The sequence below is a fragment of the Scophthalmus maximus genome, chromosome 6 (assembly GCF_022379125.1).
Source record: "Scophthalmus maximus strain ysfricsl-2021 chromosome 6, ASM2237912v1, whole genome shotgun sequence".
NCBI lineage: Eukaryota > Metazoa > Chordata > Actinopteri > Pleuronectiformes > Scophthalmidae > Scophthalmus > Scophthalmus maximus.
The window spans coordinates 10,935,911-10,959,201 of NC_061520.1; the positions used below are offsets into that span (position 1 = coordinate 10,935,911).

The 23,291-nt window shown below is 43.2% G+C and overlaps 1 protein-coding gene across 3 annotated transcripts in view; it reads left to right on the plus strand.

The window, feature by feature from the left end:
• The window catches only part of kaznb (kazrin, periplakin interacting protein b), a 90,708-nt gene that overhangs the window by 32,060 nt on the left and 35,357 nt on the right, over nt 1–23,291 (plus strand). For all 3 annotated transcript variants that reach the window (XM_035631243.2, XM_035631245.2, XM_035631244.2), the window contains exon 4: nt 7,440–7,647. In XM_035631243.2, coding sequence (XP_035487136.2) covers nt 7,440–7,647 — 208 coding nt within the window. The remainder of the gene's footprint in view (nt 1–7,439; nt 7,648–23,291) is intronic.

Genomic DNA, 23,291 nt, shown 5'->3' on the forward strand with positions numbered 1-23,291 from the left:
CAAATGTAAATGGTAAATGCACTGTATTTATCTCGAGCTTATATTTATTATTTTCACGCACACATTCAAACACATCTCCTGTGTGTCTTTCTGGCCATACAGGGGTGGTAGCAGATACGTAAAAAATGAACATTAATCTCGTGTTGTGTTTCTGAATCTTCGACCAAAATCACTTTCTTTTTAGTTCCGGCTGCGGTGTCTCTGCCAACCCATGTGGCAAACATCAGGACCTTTCTTTCTGTCCACCGTGTGGTGCTGAGCAGGTAGTGTACGCTGTGCTTATTGGAGCGTTTTTCGCCATGGCTGAAAAGCGACACAGTTGAAAGCAGTGAAAGTGAACCTACGAGTCGATGGCAGTGAACCCGAGATAATAAGTTAAGAGACGCTCATTAGAGCTGAAGGGAACTGCAGAGTCAAGTCGGGTGATAGATCTCTGTGGGTTTGTCACTACATGCAACACATGACACAACACATTTGACATTACATGTAATCTTGTGTCCCAATGCTCATGTGAAGATGCCGTTTATAGGAGCTTTAATTTATGCCGTGTGGTGAAACCAAAGAAACAATTTTCACACAAAAGGGTGTTAACTAACTGGCTTACTAGCTCACGGAGCAAGAGCACTGTAAAGAGGAAGTGAAGGGCAGCGAGAGAAAGAGAAAAAGCCAAAATACAAAGATGAAGAGTTGAGTTTCCGCTCTCTGTCATTTACTGTTTACTCCATCAGTGCCCCTCTCTCTCTGTGTCACCATTTGGAGCCAAGGGTTTTCTCTCACCATCGCTTGCACAGACATAAATAGCCAATTTTCACTTCCAGCTGTGACATTTGCATTTGGTAAATCTGCATCCTGCGCAGCGAACTGTGCGACAGAAACTCAGCTTTGTGTATTTTTTAACAGCTTATTTTCTATTCACTGGCAGTCAAGCAGTGCATGCTGACTTTTTTCTATTTAGACAATGCAAATGCTGCTTATAATAACACAGCACACACTCTTTCTTTTAAGAAATAGATGAATCAAGCTTCTTATCTCATTTATACGTTGCATACATATGTGTGTCAGTGTTGCCTCATTGCTTTAGAAAACCAGTCTTTTATTTGATTCAAATGACAAAGATTTTTTGTCTGAAGTTTCTTGTTTTTCACAAATTCTGGCAAAAGAAATCAAGAGTGAGTAGCACGAAAAGGTGCTCAAACTCTTCTTCTCAATTCTTTTCAATTCTTCTGTTTTCCCTCTATTTCACTTACATGCTCGCACACACACACACACGCACGCACGCGCACACATACAGACACACACGCACACTGCACTGACCTTGAATGGACAGAAGTAAAATCCAAATGCAGTTGCTAATCAACCCTCGTACAAGTAAAGAATCAAAACTCAATTTTTTAGTTTTCAGGATAAATTGTCCTGAAAGCTGCTGTTTTCTTTCAGTCGAAACATTTTGACATGCATGGATTTAGAAATCCGGAACTACAGTCTGTGAGAGTTTAGATTCAGAGCAGGTCTGCATTGCGTTGAGGCTGAGACACACTTTCTAAAGTGTCTGCCTGAAATATATAAACAGCCACTATGTTAGCAGCATGCTGTAATGCAGCCCTCCAGAGATGAACATGTTATGTTTTTAGTCAATTATTTTAGTCGTGTGTCGACATTTCATTCGACTAAAACCGGACACTTAAGTCTCATCAAAGAAAAACATTGTGGTCTAGTTTAAGTTGACAAAAGCACTTGACATTTTAGTCAAACTTTAGCAAACTGTTTTCAACTTAAGGTTTCATCCAAATAATTTCAACAGATCAGTCTTGAAAGATGCAACAACTTTAGTGAGACCAATGCAATCGATCTAATTCACTTTCAGTGGGAATAAATTCATATTGGCAGAGAGTCTAATAAATAATGACACAATCCAATCAAACTAAGCGAAAATGTTTGTTTTCTTTTTAATTTCAAGCTAGCGTGTTAGCGACATGTTAATTTTAAATGGTAATAATTTGGTATGTAAGTGTTGTGTTTACATCTTTTCTCAAAAGTGGCCCAAAAAACACAGATTTAAGGGATTCATACCATTACAAAGTATGAAATGTTAATCTATTCTTGTGCTAATGGTCATTTGAATTAAAAAGGTTGTGGTTATGTGGAATCAGAAAGGAGTGGACATGTGAACATTAAATGCATAGGCACCATTTTCTGACTGTGGTATCAGTAGGCTAGATGGCTGATAGTTCCTATCCTCTAACTCATCTATCCCTGCTTCAGTCGCAGGGGACAGACGCAACATGAAAGCTCTCAAGATGCTTTTGGAGCCTGCAGTACTGTATGTGCTCGCTCGTGGGATTTTCTTTCAAGGCCACCCACCTGGTTGTACCGCATGTCTTGATTTCAACGACGCATTCCGGCACCAAATGGCGGTCTGAGAGTCAAGTGTTTGCTGGCGCCCTGATGGATCTTCCTAAATTTCAAATCATTACCCAGTTGAAAATGACTCACTGAAATATGGTTCCTGATTTCTTCATCGGTCAAGTATGCATATACCCAGTGATGACAATAAAATGAGGCTTTAATAACAATCACCAGAGCACAACTTCTATTTTTTCCCCTCCTAGTTTGAGATTTAAACCTTCTCCTAATTTCTAATGTTACACCATCCCCATTTCATTCCATTAAAACGATCCCATTCTCATACACTGTGACAGGATCTGGCTTTTTCCCATGGTAATTGATGGACATGAGTTAGTCTAGTGTGGATATTTTCCCAAGGCCCCTGATAAGAGCTGTATAAATAGTTGAGCAGAGCATTATATCACTGTATTATTGGGGAAAAAATGGAAATCCTTTCAGTGTGCGGAGGATTAGTCGATATTCAATTAACCCAGGCAGACAGTCATGGTGACTGTTTATCAATACCTCTTCTTAACGGCACACCCTCGGCACACTTGATTAAACTTCTCATTAATAGCCTCACACGTGAGCAAACTAACAACACAAACACTTCCAGGTTTGGAAAAGTGAGTCAAATCTATACAGGCACTGGTGAGCGAAACTGGTTATTTAACCTGTAGTGTCAACCTGTGCTAGTCTACTTGGACTGAAGTCCCAGTCTTAAGGTCTCTGCCATGGCCATACATGCGTCCATTCCAGTTGAGGAGACAGAGGAGGACTTTGTGTGTGTTGGGCACGCCATAATTATACATCCTCAAAGTATTTGTCTGGTTCTTGATGTGTATCTGGGACACATCCTGACCCATGACCCCAAAATCATTCATTTCCTCGCATTCCACAGTTGAGCTATAGGAGACAGAGCCTCCATACGCTTGTGGTTGTGGTTTCATATGAAGAACTTAGCTGTTTCATTTTTAGAGAGAGAAAAAAACAGTTGCAGTGGAATATCAGGAGCCCTCTGTGTAAAAGTAAGAAGTGGAGACAATCTTCATCCCCTGCGCTGTGTGACAGGCGACATTTGTGCTTTGCTAATCAGCCGCAAATCGGGGCCAGTGCACTAATCGGGGACAGTGATGTGACTGTCTAGACGATGATAATGATCGGCTAACGTGATGTGATCAAAGCTGCCAGTGCTGGTTTACATATTCTATAGTAACTGTAGCCTGATAATTGTCCTGTTTGTGGACCATTAGTGGCGAGTTGTGAACAGCAGAGAGGACAGATGGAGGAATCAGGAGAACAAACAGGAGAAGGACTGTCAGCATTCTATATATGGGCTGATGATACAGTAGGATAATCTGGGGCTGTGACCACAGATTCTTAACCATGTTAACATACAAGTTGACCACTTTTTTCTCAAAACCAATTGGGTTTACCCTAACCCTAACCCACGATAAATGAATTGATGTATTCATCTTGACTGCACATTGCATTAGCAAATAAGTTTGCAGGACATGGTAAACATTGTATCTACAAAACATCAGAATGTCAGCAATGCTATTGTGAGCAATTAAACAATCACAGATGTCAGTAAAATGTGAGAAAACATCTTATTCATATTGCACTTCTCAAAAAAAAGTTACAACATGCTGCACAAGTATATAAAAAACACACAATTAAAATCATATAAAAATGAATGAAGAAAATCTCTAAATGTTAGACAGAAATCTTTGCATGACCAACCAAAAAAAGAATAAAAACTAGAATTAGGTTGAATCAGGAAATCATATATGATAAAAGTAAGTTTTGAGCTTTTATTTAAAAGAAGCTCCTGATTCCGCCTGCCTTTACAATTCCCCAAGAAACAATGTTAGATATTCACTCAATTCCTTGTTTTGTTCTGTGTGTACTCTGTCCTATTTGGAAGTGTGATGTTTCACTTTGAGGGCATTATTTTTTCATGTTTAAAAATGCTTTCCCTCCAAACCCTGGCTCCTCTCTCAAATATTCCCCGCTCATGTGCAAATCTGCTCTTTGTGTTCCTGCACAAACGTCCTGTGCTTCAGTTTGAGTCCCCCTCCTCGCGCCCAGACTGCGTGTCATGCACTCACAAAACTCAGTTCAACTGCTTTCGCCCTTTGTGAAATGACCCTGTCACAATTCCCCAACCAGCGGGCGGCCAGATGTGACGATCGTACCAGACATTGACAGTCCAAAGTCCAAAGATATTAAATTTGCAATTATAAAAAAGTGATGAGAATGAAAAGCAAAAAATCCTTGAAAAAGTTGACAGCAGGATGTTGTGAATTAAAGGGGCAGCAAGCGGTTCTACAGCAATACACGTTTTGTAAAGATCAGGAAATATTTTCTCACCGTTTGTTAGCTGTCGCAAAAATCCACACAAAACTGCATGTATCATCACTCGTCAACACCTTAGTGCGTCGGACTCCCATACCCGAGGTCACGGGTGTCCCTGCCCCAGCAGTAAAATCACAACAACTACAAAGAGAGAAGCAATAGGCTCTTACTGCCCCTTTAAATAATTAATAATTTATCAAATTTGTTGTGGAGTTGCTGTTGAAATAATAATCAATCGATTGACTATTAATTTTCATTTCTTCCGTTATATCTGGAGCACACTGCTACAGACATCTATAATTGCCATATTATATATATATATATATTTTGAATCCTTATGTACCACTTTTCTGTCTGACAGTTGAGATTGAAAGGTTTAGTCTTGTCAGTGTTTACATGTGTAAGGAAGACAGATGTTGGATCATTGGTTTGTGAACATCTATTTTTGTAGCGTCGAGTTTACCATTTTGGGCCAGTCCCATGTTGCTGTTTTTTTGAAGCCAGAAGTACCCATATTTAGAGGAGTGGGGGGTGGGCCTGACTTAGAGCTTGTCCACTGCACGTCCACCTACACCTGCAACCTGCACCTATTGGACGGTAATAGCTGTCAATCACACGGTATCCAGGGCCCATTGCATACAGTGCTTCGTCGTCTATCTTACTCAATACATTTTCTCATAGACTTCTATAGAAGTGGACTTTCGAGATCGAGAGAATACAGGTTCTTGGCAAGTTCGCATTGGCTTCACCTTCTGGACCTGGTGACTTTATGTCCATTTTTACATACAGTTTTTATTTTTTAATTCACTTGTCTGCATGTGATCGCACAACCCCAACGGAGAGTGGTGAGCCATCGATGTACAGTACGTTGGTCTTGTTTTTAATCATGTAATAAAAAAAGCTCTCTTTTTTTAAGTTTTCATTTTAACAAAATTACGTAACTATTGTTGACGGCCATTATTTTGTTGCATTAAAGCAATAGATATTGGGATGTAGTAAATATCCTGGGACATCTGTTGAGAATGATGACATGAAGTAGCCCTGTATATTGTATATATTGTCATATCATCCAACACTGACTGTACAAAGTAGAAGGGCTGATGTTTTGAAGTCGGCCAGTTGAGGCCAAACCAATCGTCTTCTATCATCACTGATTATCTGTGACTCTGCGACTGTACTGTTTTTAAATTACAAAACAGGATTCAGTGAGCAAGCTACTGGTATAACTGTACCAAATCGTGTGTTTCCTTCAGTCGTCAGTCTTGCAAGCTCGCTGTGGCATCTCTGTTTGTCTCTCTCCCTGCCCTTGTGAGAATACCGATGAGCGTTGAGCTGTTATCACCCAGGCTGCAGATGACACAATCTGAGTGATGTATCACTCATCCACCGCAGTTCCATGCCAGAGACAGGATGTGTTTTCTTACTTGGGAAATGAAATGTCAAATGCAGATTCCAAGTTGTGATGGCTCAGCAATAGCAGCAATAGCACCCCCCCCCCCCGTGACCTTTTGTGTGTGTAATGGAATTTTAGAACTGTACAGATACGAGTTAATGGCAGAGTTGTTTACATCTTCCAAGTGTTTTTGGTCAGAGAAGCAAAGCTCCGTGTTCTCGCCACAGCTCAATTGTAATTCTCCAGGCCTCTCCTCTTTGTGTTTAGCCTATTAGAGCTCTGTGCCTCTGTCCTCCGCTAAAGTTTGCTCTCAGAGTTGAAATGTTTTCCCCTTGGGCGCCTTGAGCCAGCCCCCTTCCCCTTCCACCGATGTGGGGGTGAGCTTTCCCAGGACAAAGAGATGAATATATATAATGGAATGAAAAAAGAGGGGGTGGGAGAGACAAAAAGACAGCGGGTGTGTGCGAGTGAGAGGGAGGGAGGAAGGGAGAGTGGGAGCGGGAGTGAAAAGATGTAGCGGGTCTGACAAGTGCTTGTCAAAGGCTTTGATACTGTTGCCGAGCTCTGAGTGCAGGGACATGCAGGGAGGAAGAAGTAGAAAGAAACAATGTGTACTTCTCCTCCATTACAGACCTGATTGCTTACTCATTCCAGACTCGGTGGGGTGTGGGACACACAACTGTAGTTAGAGAGTTGCGGGAGAGCAGCTCAGACCAACAGCGTCCCCCTCCACCTCTCCCCCGGTCCACCGGCACATGGTACAGTCCATTTAAAAGGCTGCATGTCATCGCAGTGTGCGCTGGGTCCTCTCTGAGAGCAGCTGCTCACAGCACATTCTCCTCGGCGGGAGCGCTCACTTTCCCCTCCGCCTGCTGGGCTGCGTCTCTCTTTCGCCTCTCTCCTTTTTCCTCTTTCCCTCTCGGCTTTCTTTGCGTCCGCTCTTCCTCTTTTTATCCTGTGCTCACTCCTTCTCTCCTTTGCCCTACACACACACACACACACACACACACACACACGTGCTTTCATTGACTGTGTAGTGCTTGGCCACACAGATGTTCTTTGGACAGTAACAGGTAGACATCATCTTGGTGCTGCTCAGCGGAGAACAGGAGGGGGACCGGCGTTTTTGGCTTTTATTTTTATTTTTTGTGTATGTGCAAAGTAAACTGTGAGAGAAGAAGCACAAGTGGAGGAGGAAGAAGTGGACGAGAAGGAGACGAGGGGGATGACGAGAGGAGGAGAGAAGGCTCCCATCTGATGCTCCACTTGACACCATGCTGCTCTGTGTGGATTTGGTCCTCAGGGGAAAATCCTTAAAATGATGGAAGACAACAAACAGCTGGCACAGAGGATTGATGGGGCCATCCAGTCCGCCAGTCAGGAAGTGACCAACCTCCGCTCCGAGCTCTCTGCCACCAGCCGCAGACTGGCAGAGCTGGGTGCCAGCAGCCCCACCGCTTTTGAGAACCACCACCAGCACAACCACCACGATGGCAGCCTCCATTACCGGGGTGAGTAGCACAGCATGTGCATGTGAATGTGTGTGTGTGTGTGAGAGTTAGAACATTAACATGTGTGACTGTTTTGAAATCAACAGTGGGAAATATTAGGGGAATGTGCAGCAGGGTGACTACTAATCATTCCTCTCTTCCTCCACTGACTTATTTTTTCCCTACACTCTGCACCAGAACATGACAGTGGAAAAGGCAGTGGTTTGAAAGGAAAAAGTGCAAACTGAGTTTTGTTATTAGATGGGAGGGGTTGGGGTTAGAGAGCGTGGGCCAGAGCCGGTCCGGGTTTTCGTTTCCCAGGCAGCAGCTGGGCTCCTCTGGGGCTGCAATCCGTCCAGCTCTGGCTCCGTCTCAGCTCTCTTCCCGAATCTGGCAAGAAGTCTCAAACAGTGCTTCAGGCCAAGGACCCGTGTGCCAACATCTCTGATAGGGGCTGGCGACACCATGGTACCGTTATTTAGTTGGGAAGAAGATGTGATGCTTTAAACCTTTACATGTTTGGGGAGTTGGGCAAGTTTTCAAGGGACTTACTGGCTCGAAAAAATGTTGTTCTGGCCTCATGCCACGCTATCTAACATCTCACTTGTTGATATCAGTATTAACTTAAGAGAACAGGAAAAAAATTACCTTTGAATACTTAGTCGTTGCATAGCTAATGATGCTTGCTGACAGCTTTTATCTTTATCTCGTATTTGCGTCAGCATGTGTTAGACTATGAACCTTCTTACGACACATTCCGGTAAGGGACATTTATACAGCTGACAGGCTACAGAAGAGAAAAGACCTCGTGTTGCAGGTCTTTTGCCTCGGGGGCGTCTGTGGTCTGCATTTTACTTGGATACGTTCAGAAGCCCGTGGGGTTATTGGGATCATAACGTACCAAGCAGCTCAATGCCAGTGTCCATTAAGTGGCTCCCAGTGGCTCCCTGTGTTGGGCATGCAGAGTTTAGCAGCAGGTGATTGTTCTTATCCGCTGCCTGCGGGCTGATCCGTGTGAAATGTGGCTGTAGGGCTATGGTATATGTACTATGCTGTTTTAATATGCATTACGTGTGCATCATGAACTCCATGTTCATCTCACATTCTTTTTCAATGTTATGAGTGCATCATCAGGATTTTATGCCGTGCAATCACAAGATGCACAAGATGTCACAGCGATGTCATCGCGGCCATCTCTGCGTGGGCTCGGACGTTGTACGTTTTGAAAGCCTGCTTGATAATCTCCTTGGTGGTGTGGAGCTGAAAAGATGTGGGAGTTTATTAGGCATGGAGGGTTTCGTAAATAAAAAAACAGTGAAGTTGCATCATGGGAAATTTAGTAATTTTGGAGCTTGAAGCAAACAAGGCAATAAAAGTCAGGATATCGCAGCTTTTGCTGCTTCTGTGTTGATCATTCAACGGTTGAACCAGGTTTAAGTCATTTGATGGATAACCTGGGTTTTTTTCTTCCACCCGGGGTTAAAGTCCCTCTGAATGTTACTCTTCAGAGATGGAATAGCCCGGCTGCGGTGACATATCTGTTTTGTCCACCCTGCTGGCCTCCTGTCTCTGTTTCACTCCTGCAGTGTTAAACAGGCAGGCTGACATTCCCACATTCCTGAATGTCAGGGCAGTGATGTCATACTTCCTGTTCGCAGAGGCCAGGCCAGCAGTCAGGTGACGGATAAAGCGTAACACAGCCCCACACCGTCCCCCGACAGCCTCCTCCGCTCCAAAACGACAAAGTTAACGCGGATGAGCCGGAGAACTGCTTCGCTTTGTGGATGTTTTCTCAAGATTTTAAGTTTTAAGATGATTTGTTTGGGAGATTCCTCGGGTTAGGCAGTTTAGTGTGTGATGAGCCAGTGTCCAGTGGGGTTAGGGAGATTAAATGTTCTTTAGGTGTGTATCCCTCTGCAGGCCAGTTTGTTAGCCAGTTTGTTGGCTCTGCCCTGTGCAGGAGAAAAACAACCACACAGACAAGGTTTTTTTTTGTTTTCTTTGTTTTTTTAGATATGCAGAACATGACTTCCTGTAAACACTGTATATTATATCGTGCCAAAATGTCACAGATTTCTTTGCTGTTTCACCTCCCTGTGGAGATTCAATTACATCTCTGAAAGATGTCTCATAAGACTTTAAACATGGCACCAGAAGCTGCTGTTGGCCTCGGAGTCTGTTCTTCTTACCGAACCAATCACGAGGAACAAGAGATTAAATCACCCAGAACTCTTGGACTCTGGACACTGGATCAGGATTTACTTCACTATTAGTTTGCTTTCATGCATTTTGTGTAATATTTCCAAGCGTATCTTTATTTACCAAAGATTGATTTGTGTATCTCGTCTTTTTCATAACACAGTAGTCAATGATAAGATCTTGGCTTACTGTTACAACCTGCCTCCTTTTATTCAGGCCATTGACAGTAATGTAGTCATTGCCGGGGTGATGACACCCATTTGTCATTGACCCTCTCTCTAAAATCAATCACATTGATATCGGGCCTTGCTGATGTTTCATCACCAATGAACCACATCGCTGCTAATGCCAATCCGAATTCCGAAGAAAAAAAAAACATATCTCGCTTGCATTCAATTTGACTGAGGGAACATGGCTTTAGGAAAAATATTTGTCCTCTTAAAAATCAATGCCAGCAAACCTCATGGGATATTACATTATTTATACTCTTGGTAGATTAGTGACCTGCAGTCGGCTGGAGAGAAAGTGCTCATCACAGACAGCGGATTCTGCCAATACTAATCCATAAACCTTTCTAAAAAACAACCATACGGCAGCTGTTAGTGACTCATACAGCACGGGGAGTATGGATGACTCCTGTCGGCTTCCAACGGGGAGACCAATGTACTCGACACAAAGCAGAGATTTATGTATGAATTCTATTATGTTTCAACTGTCAATGAGCATCATGTTCAGCCATAGTCAAGGCAACGTCGGGGGGCTGATGGTTTCAGGAGGAGTTATAGGTGTACACACATTCTGTATAGACAAAATGCTCTGTGACATGCAGTTGGTGCACATTCAAGGCTTGGATGAGGAAGAATCAGTTGATGGGAAGATGAGCAACTATGTTTGAGAATACGCGGTTCATTGACAGAAAACCAAATACATTAGACCTCGTGAGATAAGTGAACTAAAGAACTCTAAAGAAGAATTCTGGTGAGAAAAATTCAGAGTTCTGCCGAGCTTAAAATTCAGTTTTACTTGCCTCAGAAAGTGAATGGACGCTTAAGGTTTCGTTTTGCAGAAACGTGACAAACGTGGCCGTTTGAATCCATTCAATTTCAGATTTGGGGGCCAGTTTTGGATGAATTTGGCAGATATGGCTGAGTGTTTGTTTCCCAATGGCCAGACAAAAGCTGTTTGCATTTGATTTTTACAATTACAATTATTATTACAATTTTACTGATTCATGTCTGCAAACCCTCTTCTTCTACGTACAGTATGGACAGTGGCAGAGGCTCGTTGTTGGTCAACAAACATCCACCAAACCATGGAAAAAATATATATAGTTACTGAGGAACACATTTAAATGGCCCCTGTGAAATTATCTATCGCAGTGTAGTGTCTACAGTGTTTCCGTGGTATCGAGGGTCGGTGTAACCCATGAAAAATGAAAGGCTTTTCATTATACTAAGAACTCAAAGCCTTGGAGTTTTCTTTTATGTTTGCTATACTCATGGACCATTATTTGTTGATTTTTTCTTTTTTATGAAAATGTATGACAAAGAACACTGAAAATATAATTTAAAGTAACTTTCAAATGGGAATTAAAATAAAAACAAAAATCGATTTAATGAATAAACCTCCAGAATAGCGGCTCCTCCAGCTAAAAAATTATATTATAGCGGCGGTTGAAACACTATACAAGCTAGGAGACTCGTATTCAGGGCGAGAGGAAGATAACGCAGCTGAGCCCTTTAAGGACATTCTCCAAACTGTACAGCTCGCTGCAAAATGGTGTTGATTAAATATTCTCAGTGATTATCTTATCTCCCGAAGAGGAGAAGCTGCACTGTCTCTCTAATGCTCTCTGCCGCTGCAGAGTAATTGTAGGGCAGAATCATCTCCCCATCTGGCCTCAGTTTGTCAGAGGCCCTGAGTCTCTCATTACTTCACCGTGCACACGAGCAGGGCTGGGAACAGGGCGCCAAACTACAGGGGCGAAATCCCACCCACTTCAGCTCTCCCTCTCCCCCTCTCTCTCTCTCTCAGTCTCCAGGGACCACCCGCGTTCCTGTTCGCCGTTCACATGCAGAGAAAGTATGCAATGCGCTCTAAACTTCCCGCTGTATCCACCACTGTCCAAATACCTCACCCCCCCCCCCCCCCCCCCCCTCCTCCTAATATTCCCTGCCCGGCCTCCCTCAGCCACGCCCTGTCTGTGGTCAATGCAGCATGAGAGGAACTGTGTCCAAACAATAGCTTGAGAGAGAGGCAGCCCCGTACTCTTCTTACATCTCTCCCTCTCTCTTCCTCTTGCTCACCTACTTCCTCCTGTAGAAAAACTAATCATGGCCCAGCCGGGACTCTTCTGGGGGCAAAATTACCGAAGGTGGCGGGTGGGAGGATTTCTTTCTTCCTTAGATCGGATAGTTGGAGTTAAAGACCTAATTTTCCTCTTAACTGATGGTAAACTAATGGCTCACATCGCTCGGTTTTAAGTGAGGAATTTATTACATCTTCATCTCGTTAATTTCTTTGAACACAGCTGAAATTCAACATAGATTAGCTCAGATAATGCAATCATTACATTGAGCGTACAATTACATTAATATGTCAAGGATAGTTGAGAAAAAAAGATAACATATGCCAATGAGAAACAAAACTGGCACGAACAGAAAGAAAAAGCTTTAAAGTTTAAAACCAACCAATGTCATATCCATGCAATCCATCCTTGTTGCAGTGTTTGCAATTTATGTACCTCATAGTTAATCCTCTTTTTCATTAAGTGTTTACTTTATTTGTCTTTAGTGTTTTTTGGGGGTTTTTTTTTGTTTTTTTTCCCCCTCAATTATATCTGCACTTAGCAGCCGAGGGCTTAGAAGTACTTACTGGCATATTGGCATCCTTTACAGTGGTTTGTAATGACCTTAAATAAATAATGACTCTGTGGTTATTTGTTTTGCTTTTTAATGGGATGCAAGCCCCGGTAATGACGTGACAGAGCTGCACAGGCTGTCAGTGGGAGCAGAGGCCCTGTGGACTTTGACTCGGGAAACAGTTTCCACTCCTGAACTTGGCTGCGGGGAGGACAGCTGGATGGCACATATTCCCTTTCATGCCCGTACAGGGGCAGGGGAAGCTGGACTGTATGGTTTCAAAAGCTCTGAAATGTTTCCAAGTTGGTGGTTCACCAGGAGGGCATTGTGGCGATGATTTTTTTTTTTTATTGTTACAGCTTTTATAAAGAGTCAGAAGTGCTGCCCTGGACACCAGCTGGTCGTAGCATTCCTTTGTTTGTGTATTGGGTGGCAGATGGCCGCACGCAGCACCCTCACCATACAGAACCTGAGGTGAGAATGAGTCTACGAAAAAGCAGACGGGCAGCGTAGCAGAACCAGTAAAAGGGAGTTGCAAGAAGGATGCAGACAGGGTACATCTCCAACATACATTCCTCTGCAATTAAATCTCAGAGGCTAACTTCTATCTGAGAGAAACTTCACAGAGCAAATCAGTGAAAGCCAATTCAAGGAGAACTGAGAAAGTACTTTAACCGTGACACTAAGCGGTGAATTACTTTCGGGTATGACACTCTGTCTCGGAGATGATATTATTCCTATCAGTGTGACTGATATGTCTCCATAAGCTAATTAGATTCCAAAGTGCCAAAGTGCTCGTTTAACTGCTTCCTTCCCACTGGCTCGTGACAGTCTTTGTTTCCCAGAAGGTTTCCGATGAAGACGACATTTAATATGGATTTCCTGTGTGTAGGTCATGACTCGGGTTAAGAACATATTATGAGACCGGCTGCTATTGGCTGGGGAGCAGATAGAGGAATTGATCGACGAGGATATTCCTCACCGCTATCGCTTCTCTTGTGATACTTTTTTTCCCCCATTTTCTTCACGTGGCCCATCATCATAACTTTGCATGCAGCAAGTGTTCTATAGTTTTTTTCACCACAAGAGGAAATGGACTGTAGCAAGTGACAGAAAAAGGACTCTGCAAATCTTCAGAGGGTGTCCTGTATTTATCACCACCATATGTCAGAGTAGGGAATTCATGCTGTGGTCTGAGTGAAGTATTTCTTCCTAGTTGTGTTTTATGGACCTACTGGATCTACATCATGTGCATCTGGAGAGGATCACTCTGTGGGTCCAGGATGGGGAAACTTGCAGGATTTCCTCGACACATACCCCCTTTCCACCAAGGCAGTTTCAACGGCCGGTTCTGAGCCAGTGGCTAGTCTCAAATCATTTCATTGTGTTTCGACAGCCAAAGAACTGGCCAGATCTTGGCCAGAAAAACTGGTTCCAGAGTGGCACCAGCTCTTTGCTGGTCTAGAGGAAATAACTGCATACGTCAGGGGCTGGGCACAGGATGACCAACAAGACCAACCAAACTCCACCATTTAAAAAGAAATGTGAACTCGTGAAAGGTATCGTCTGCAGAGAGGACTGAGAACTAAGTCCAGAATTAAGATGATGTTGTGCTTGAAGTCGGTGCAAGTGTTGCTGGGAAATCAGAGACGTAAGGATGTGGCTCCATATCAGCTCTAGCCTGTGGAAAAGCAAACTCCGAACCAGCAGTAGAACCAGGTTCACTTTGGTCCAAATGGGGTAATGGTGAGCTGGGATAGAGCCATGTTGAGATCCGGTGATAGTATAGTTGTCTGGGTGAGATCCTGACACATGCAGCAGACTCCCATAGCCTATACAGAGAATAAACTCTATGTCTAATAAAGGAAAAAAAGATTCACTATACATGTGCCCCTGTGACAAGAAATGAGCTCTGATAGTGTTTAGCGCAGTTCTCTCAGGTGGGGTGTTTCAAGGCCACTGCTTGGGTGTTGTGGTGCCTGTTCACAATGGGAGGTGCACAAAACAATTTGGCTCTAAGAACCGAACTCCCCCATGACTCCACTCTATACGTCTAATCCTCAGTTTTCACCTTAAATCATCCAACTCCCCGTTGAGTCCAAACTTCAAATGAGTACAACACAGAGAGAGAGAGAGAGAGAAGAGACAGACGGGTAGGAAGACGAAGGCTGGTCGCGTTCTCAACAGTCTGGGCTCATCCCATTTTAATGCCTCATTGCTTTAGCAGTGGAGACTTTTTATTACTGCTGGTACATATTGTTGCCTTGGCAGAAGAGAATGGACTCGACACCAAGGAAAATTAGTTTTGAGGAAGTACAGCCGCCAAACCCACCGCCTGCCTCTCTCTGTATCCAGTGGACGTAAAGCGTGACATTCCAGCAGAGCGGAGGATAAGCAGAACACTTCATCTGGCTCATGCAGGCCTCTCACAAGATTGATGGGCCAAAGACAGAACATCAGGACAACACTGTACACTTTTGAACATCCACACAATACATAAATGGCAAAGAAAGGTGATGATAGAGGACGGTCAGAGGAAGGTCACACTATGGTATAAGCCCTCTTTTTGCATTAATCTATTATCAAATACGATGAGTTTCTGCTACAGTACATCCATCCATAGTGTATCAAGTCAGGATGTCGTCTTCTATATTAGCCACGCACACTGCAGCCGTTGGGTCATCACAAATTAACGATCTCGCCTACACAAGCATTTTAGCTTCGATTCAGTATTAATCCCATGTCCATACTAACACTCATACTCAAAAATATATCGCGTGACCATTCACGTACACTGAGCATGTGAATACTGTTGTAATCAGGAAGCGGATTGTCTCCTCTGCAGGTGGTTGCTTGGTTATTACAAAAAAAGAACAAGAAACAGCAATGGTGTTCACCGCTTTTAGCAAATGCGGGTATAATTTTTCCAACATCTCAATTTCTGTCCGTCCATACTACAACACAGCCCCATCGTTTTCAAACTTAAACGAGGCGAGCAGCAACTCCTCCGTTTAAGGCGCTCGAAAACTCCAGAGGAGTGTGGATGTAGCCTCATATCATGATGGATAAATGAAGATCTTTTGGTTTTTGGACTGTAAGTTGGACAAAAACATTTGTGGTCTTCTGGAAATTTTGGTAAACATGCACTTATAGCAAATACTAGCTTAATCAAGAGTCAAAATCTAAAATCTTTGTTGCTGATACAGTTTGCCTGATTGTCCATGGTGCATCTCCACACTGCTTCTCCCAGTAACAGATGGCTCACACTGCAGTACTTAACTTTCTATTTAGTGGGATTCCTCCGAGCACGGCTGCTCGAGTTGTTTCCAATTACTCTAAAGTGAATCAGTTCGGTGTTTGAATTCATCATCGAGCAAAATATAGATTTCACAAATAATCTTACATCCAGAAGAGGCCATTAATGTCTGACTAAACTTTAGCTTGGTTCCCCCCGACTGGAGATGAAACTACTTGTTGTGGAGCAAAATTCTGCCAAAAACAATAACAGACACTTTTTTTTTGTAAATCCTGTTTAAATTTAATTTGCTTTTAGCACAAATGAATGTGATTTAGGCTAAAACCCTCAGCAAATTCTAATGTTTCTGTTGATGTATCTCCATCCGCTCCCCAGTCCCCCTGAATTTTTACATCAAGCATTTAGGTCTGCTCCATCCCTGAATTATTTTTGTTCTGCCGCCTGAAGGCATTAGTGTTGAAAGCATGCCTCTCTGTTTTTCTCATGCTGAGGAGCTTCTACACAAATATTTATCAGGTCACCAATTACTGTACACACACACATACACACATACTATGTCTCTGTCGAGGTGGCTGTATATACAGTATACATCCGTGTAAATGTGTTTATTGTTTGAAATAAGTGTCTGGCTAAGTTTTTGCCTCTAAGCAGATGTCCTCCACCACAAGGCCATGTTTCCCAAAGCTTGTGAGTATTGTTGGATCCATGTTTTTGCATTCCTATTTTAAAAAGAGCCAATTCAAAGAAGTAGCTCTATCACCAAGCCTCTGAAAGTTACTCACAGCGAGCGGCCGTCAGATCAGCGGTCAGGGGGACTGCTCTCTTCCTCTGAAAAGCTTTAATTTTAAACCTTAATTTTCCACATGAAAGGAAATAACTGTCTACCATGTGCTAATCTCCGCAGTGCACCGATTAATTGCTCTCATTATTCCTCTTTTTAAATTCCAGATGCAGCTGTAGCTCCAATAAGAAACAAACACTGAAAATAAACCCGCTCATCGTGTTCAGCCAAGAAAATATGATTCCAACATGCACAGGCGACTTACCCCAATTACACCTGACATCCAAATGTGTCGGGGGTGACCATGTGAAAGTACCGGTGTGAATGCATCCAAGATGCGTTAGGAATGGATGGGGATTTGGGAAGTAAATGTGATTGACATTGTCAACACAAGTACCACGGAAAATAAAAATAGTGCATGACTGTTGCATCCTGGTGAGGTGGCAGCTAGCAGCTTGTAAACAAAACAGTCATCTCCTCTGTCCTTACGTTATTAAAGATGCATGTGGAAGCAGTGAAGACAAGATCAACTGAAAAGCAAGAAAACACAATAGCATTTGCTGTTGATTGTTTTTTTGGACCTGTGCAAACGAGAGGAGGAAGTAATGTGAACTTGACAGATCCATCAGTGTGGACACATGAGACTTGTATTGATACCATGTGTAGTTGTAATCAGATTAAAATCATAAAGACTGTAGATATAATCTGGAAACGAAATGCATTTTAATGCCAGGTTTAAATGGACTCAATGACACTTCCAACTGCCTCTCCAGATCCAGAATTTTTTTCCATTACCATTCCTTACAGTTTGTAAAAAATTGTAGTCACCAAGCCCAAGCCGAGATAACCTTGGCAATGTCACTAGGTTCCTTTCTCGTCCACAGGCAAAGAGGACATTGTCAACCAGTTTCCACTGTAGTTGAGAATTAGTCCTTGGAACTAGTAAACTCACTTTGTCCCTTTAAAATTAGTGGATTTCTCCTTTTAAATGCTTCTGTCTTCCGGTATTATTACTGCGCCTGCTCTCTGGTGCTGGCCCTCTCTCGGAGCAGGCATGACAGCTCCGACCATTGGACGTAAGTGATGGAATCTTCTGTTCTGGCCGCGGCACAATGAGTCCCATTCAACACAGCAGCCATTACTTGAAGTGGTGTGAGTTTTTTTGGAGGAGGGTTTCAGATTCAGGGGTTTCCCATAGACTCCCCTAATTAACCGCCGCGAGCGACTCAGCCACTCTCTCCGTCCAGGAATGTGCTCCCAAACCCCCAAGTATGCCTCTGTTCCATCCCTGCCACAAAACCTTCCCGATTTCCAAATGATGTGCACCAGAGACACTAATGAGAATGAAACTAAAGCAGCTTTTTTTTTTTTTTACAGTTGTACACAGTTGCAGCATCAAATTTATCTCCCGTGGAGGGCAAGAAGCTACTCCGCATAATACCTTGTGAGTTTAACTGAGTTGAGTTTTTGGGTCTAATTAATGGGCAGCAGTGGAACAATGATAACAATATTCCATGCCCGTTGTGTGCGAGCTGAGACGGGCTCTATTACTTTCCTTTATCGGGTTAACGTGTGCCACAGGCCTGCTTCAGCCCACTGCTTTGTCAAAGGTCTGTTCTGAACGAGAGGAGCTGGGTAGGAAGAGTGCAGGGAAGAGGAGGAGTTTCAGACAGACCTAGCGCCATTAAAAGGGCCTTGTGTGCTGCGGAATTGATTTTGGGGTCAGTCCATAAAGCACACTGCCTCGGCACTGTACTAACAGTGGCATCATTATGGTGTTATTAGTGCAGTGGGGGAGGGCTGGCAGAGAGGGGGAGGCTGGCAGGGTGGTGGGAGGGATTCACAGGTGTGTTAAACATGACTGCTGCTCGGGAAAGAGAGAAAAACAGCTGAAGCGGTGGTCAGACCGCTTGTCACGCTGCCGTTTCCAATTAGTGAAGGTACTTGAGCAGTATGAGTCTCAATTATCATTTTTCTGCACACTAGCTTTATACCCTCTGTTTGCCGTCACATGAGCCCCAATCACAGGTAGAACTAATAGACTGAATAGTCTAAAAAAAGACTCCAATATAATTAGCTTTGGAAGTATTGTCATCAAGTGATAGCATAATGCCAGTGCTACATTATTATCTTGAATGTTGTATTTGGCTAAGGAAAAGCAGATTTCAACACTTTCATATACTTTGGGGCAGCAACAAATCATTATTTTTTATTTGATTTATCCGGTGATCTGTTTTTTAAATTGATCAATTGATTAATTGTTTGGTCAATGTAGTGACAGGAAATTGCAGAGAAACAGTCCAATTATTTAAAACCAGATGAGCAGCAAATCCTCACACTTGCCGAAGCTGAAACCAGCAAATGTTTGGAAAAATCAAAACGTCCCCAGCAGCAGGATCAGAAAGTTGCTCTCCAGGCTTTCTGTCGTGCTCACTCCATCTGGACTTAATTAGAGGTCCTGGTATCGAGCTCAAGTTGCCATTAATTCCTGTTTATTGATGCAACTTTTTCGTTATTGGTTGTGCGCTGACCTTTCAGCAAGTTAACACAGGCCCAGCTGAGCTTTAAATAGGCTCTGCTCACACTGCGCTGCCGTTATGAATAAATGAATAGAAGACATACGAGTACCTTGTGCAGGAGAGCTGTACAGTAATTAGTAAGGCTGGTTTCACTTTAATAGACCTACAGCCGTATGTAAAGCTGATTATGAGTCTTCTTCTCAAACGGAAATTGCCATAAAGTGTTTTTTTTTCTCCTGAAGCTGTTGTACTGGGATAATCTCTCTTTCTTTGCTTTTCCCGGCAGCACCACTACAGTCATTGGGGGGAATTCCAACCATCTCAGTGCTGAGTCAAAATGCATTTCGAGAATTACAGCTAATTTAAGAGAGGTGTACGGTTACATGGTTTTGTAGCGTGCCTCGTATGGGGGAATGTGGGAATTTGGATTGTTCCAAACATTTCATCCGTCCCACGTGGATAAACTGTTTGGACAGCTTAAGTGAGACCGTACACGTCGTCCGCCTGTGTCACAAGTTCAGCCCCGCTGTGCCCCGACAACTGAGTGTTTTTGTTTTATTGTTCTGTATTGCAACAGAAAAGGGAAAATGTTGAGGCGCAGGGCTTTTGTCAGCGTCTGTGCATTCAGGGATTTTTTAGATGTCTCTGCATTGTTTTAATTTGGCGCTGCGGGGCATTTCCATATTTCTCATCGTCACGAGTTCATGAACACACTCCTCTTTGATTTCTCTTGTCTTTGTGCTTGTTTGTGACTTCAACTGTGACATATGTTCACACCGATTTATAATCATTCACGAGCACAAGATGCTATTGCCTGTGGGTCTGCTGATAGGTGAATATTTTGGGCTGCTGCCTCTATTTCCTTCTGTTACTGAAAGAGACAGAGAGAGAAAAGAAAGACAAATTGATGAAGGAAGGCATACAGAGCGCAACTGAGAAAACTAGGAAGACGGAAACAGACAAGATGATATGAGAGGGTGGAATTTGGAGACTGTTCAACAGACCAGCGAGCTGCAATGTGAAGAGCATCAGAGCCCTGTGACAGACAGGTAATGAGTGTGTGGTAATACACCTCCAGACCTTAATTGGTTTGAATGAGCAGGCTGGAGAGGCTCTTCCATCAGGCTGTGGATGAACAGACTGTCAGGTGACAGGCCAGGGAAAGAGAACTAATTGGGTCTCTCCTCCAGACACGGCTCCTGTCTTCACTCATGTCGCTGACACAAAACCTAAAGCATCGTCAGTTAGAACTCCGACTGCGTGTTTTGGAAAATGCGCTGACATTCAGAAACCGGGCTCAGCCCACCTCTCAGATGTCGCCTATGTTTCCCATATGAACAGCAACATTTGTCGGTATTAACTAGAAAATGAAAGTTCCTGCAGAACATTTAATGTGCTCGCTGCCAAAAAAAAAATTCTGTTCAGTTTCAGTTTTTATACAAAGTACTGAATGAAGCTGAATGGTTGATTTACACAGCATTAAGTGCAAATGCTGAGTAAACATGAATCACATCAACTCAAAGTCTTGACATAAACTAAACTAAACAATTTTAGGCAACAAGGCAACACCTTCAGTCACAGACACTCTTTCTATTCAAAAAAAAAGTCCTCGACAACCACTGCAAACATTCTTTCCTCTAAATAATTTTGTCTTAGGTTCAGGTTAATACAGCATTTTTTTTTTAAACTGTCTTCAAGCAGATATCTGATCTACAGTGAACAGTGGAAGTTGTGACCCTGATGCTTTTTTGTTGTTCAGAGGAGACGACCTTCACGGTGTGAAGTGTCGGTCCGAGTGTAAACACTGATACGTGAGTTCAAGAGAACGAGATTGAAGCTGAAATGTCTGTCGACATGTGAATGGTTCAAGGAGTTGTATTGTCCGTTTTCTTTTTTTTAAGTACATGGAAGTTGGAGCGTGCAGAAGAATAATGATACTGATATAAGTAAGAGAACAAAAAGACAGCCGTATTTTCTTTATTATTTAATAAAAATGATAATGCACTCTTACTCTGTTACGTAAGTACACAGTCAGACAGTTTTTTCAAGGTGTTTACAGTATTCCAGCATATTAAGTTTATCTGATTTCTTGCACTTGTCCTGTGGTGGTTAAATACTCTCAGGGGAGACGACGTCATTTGATTTCTCCAGCAGGCCTGTGACATAGTGAAGTGGCCCATTTCAATGTTTAAATATGCTCCCGCTATCACATTGGAGCGGAGGCATTGTCACCGGCGCTGTACTACGTCTTCCAAGTCGGGTGAGTGCAGCCCTTTAATACTGCAGATATGGCGGGATTACACCAAGATTGTCTCAGGCCTTACATATGTCTCGGAGTCACTGTCAGGTATTAGCTCTGTAACACAGTCTACTTTAGCCGTCTGATTACACAGCTGGAGGGTGAAGGTCCCGATTTAGGAATGACTGTAATCCAGCAGCATATCGCGGGAATGTCCCATCTGGGGGGTGGCGGGGGGGACCAGCAGGAGGTGGGTAGTACCATCACAGGGTATAGTACAGGGTAAGCTTTACCATAGTTAATAATAAGGATAGAATGTGGGGGGTAGAAGTGATGGTAGGGAGTGGACTGATCCCCCTGGTAATCTGCGTCCCGTCCCTCATCTGGGATCCTCAGAGCAGTAAGCCGACGCCGCACTAACAGCCAGAGGGTTCAGAGTCAAAGAGAAAAGGAGGCAGGAAGGACAGATATGGATTTTTCCTTCATGTTGAGGGCTGAGAAGATGCTGCGGCCCAGCTGCATACCATGGGAACTGCATGGAGCTGAGATGGGCAGAGGTACAGTAGCAATACGTTCATTTTCATGGCCCGGGTCACGATTGCGGCGATGCTCCACATGCGCCAGCTGCCGTCCACCTCTGACCTCTGTGAGTGTCATGCAACTGCAGTGCAGTGACTTTTGATTCATGAGGCTGTAGTGTTCTGCAGCCCTGTAACGAGATATGCACACATACCGTGTTATAATTTTACAGTGCTATCAGCGATATGTGTACATCTGATACCAAAGGCCTCCTTTTCGTTCTGAGGGACAATTCCTGTGTGTATTTGTGCATGGGCGCGTGCACACATTAGGATGATACATTGCAAATTAATTAGGATTGTGTCACAGGGGGGCACGGATGCATGATGAAACAGGAAGTGTGAATCATTATGTGTTGCTGCTCAGTGGACTGATACAACGGTCTGACACAATAAATGAGCAGTCGACGGAGCCTGTCGTCTTTTTTCTACCCCTTATTTCTGTGTATTTATAATGCTCTGTAGCTATTAGCTAAACTTACACTATCAATTATTTTGATTCTGTCGGCTCTTTTGACCTGTAATAAGGACTTTGTTACGACAGTTTAAGTTCTAATTTTCTCATGCGTTTGGTGGCTTTGGCATTTCCTGACATTCTGAGGCACTGAAATATCCTGTTTAGCTGTAAGTCCTGCAGATCCAACAGCAGCAGCCAGCTGCTGTGACATTTCTAGGCCAGGTTCAGGTATGGAGATGAAAGATGGTTAATTTAAGAAAGGCCAACCACCCACTGACTTTGTTTTTTCAGAGCACCTGCGTGCTGGAGAGCTTTGCTTGAGGAGCTTATACGCAGAGCCAGATTTATCTTTTGAAAATGAATTGTACCAGGTACATGTGGCCATGTATGTGCATTAATGATTATGTATAACGTATTTTGCCCTTGAGACCAGAGCAGACGGACTATAGAGTCCAGCGTACATGTCTCACCTGAGGGCTTCATCAGTTTCACTGAATGATGAGGTTGCATTGCAATTTTTGTCAGAAACTTGACATTTTATCTCAGACAGTTTTCCTTTTTGTTTTTAAAGATACATCGCTTAGGATTTCCCAGAGGAAAATGCTTAGCTGACAATGTAAGCCTCTTATCTCCCATCTTGTCTCGTAATCAGTTTACACACAGTCAATACTTTATTTAGAAAGTGTTGAATGGCATGTTCATTTTCCCCTAAGGTACCTTCTCATTTCACGAGAGTATATAGATACTCTCTAAAAAATATTTCCGAAGGTAGTAT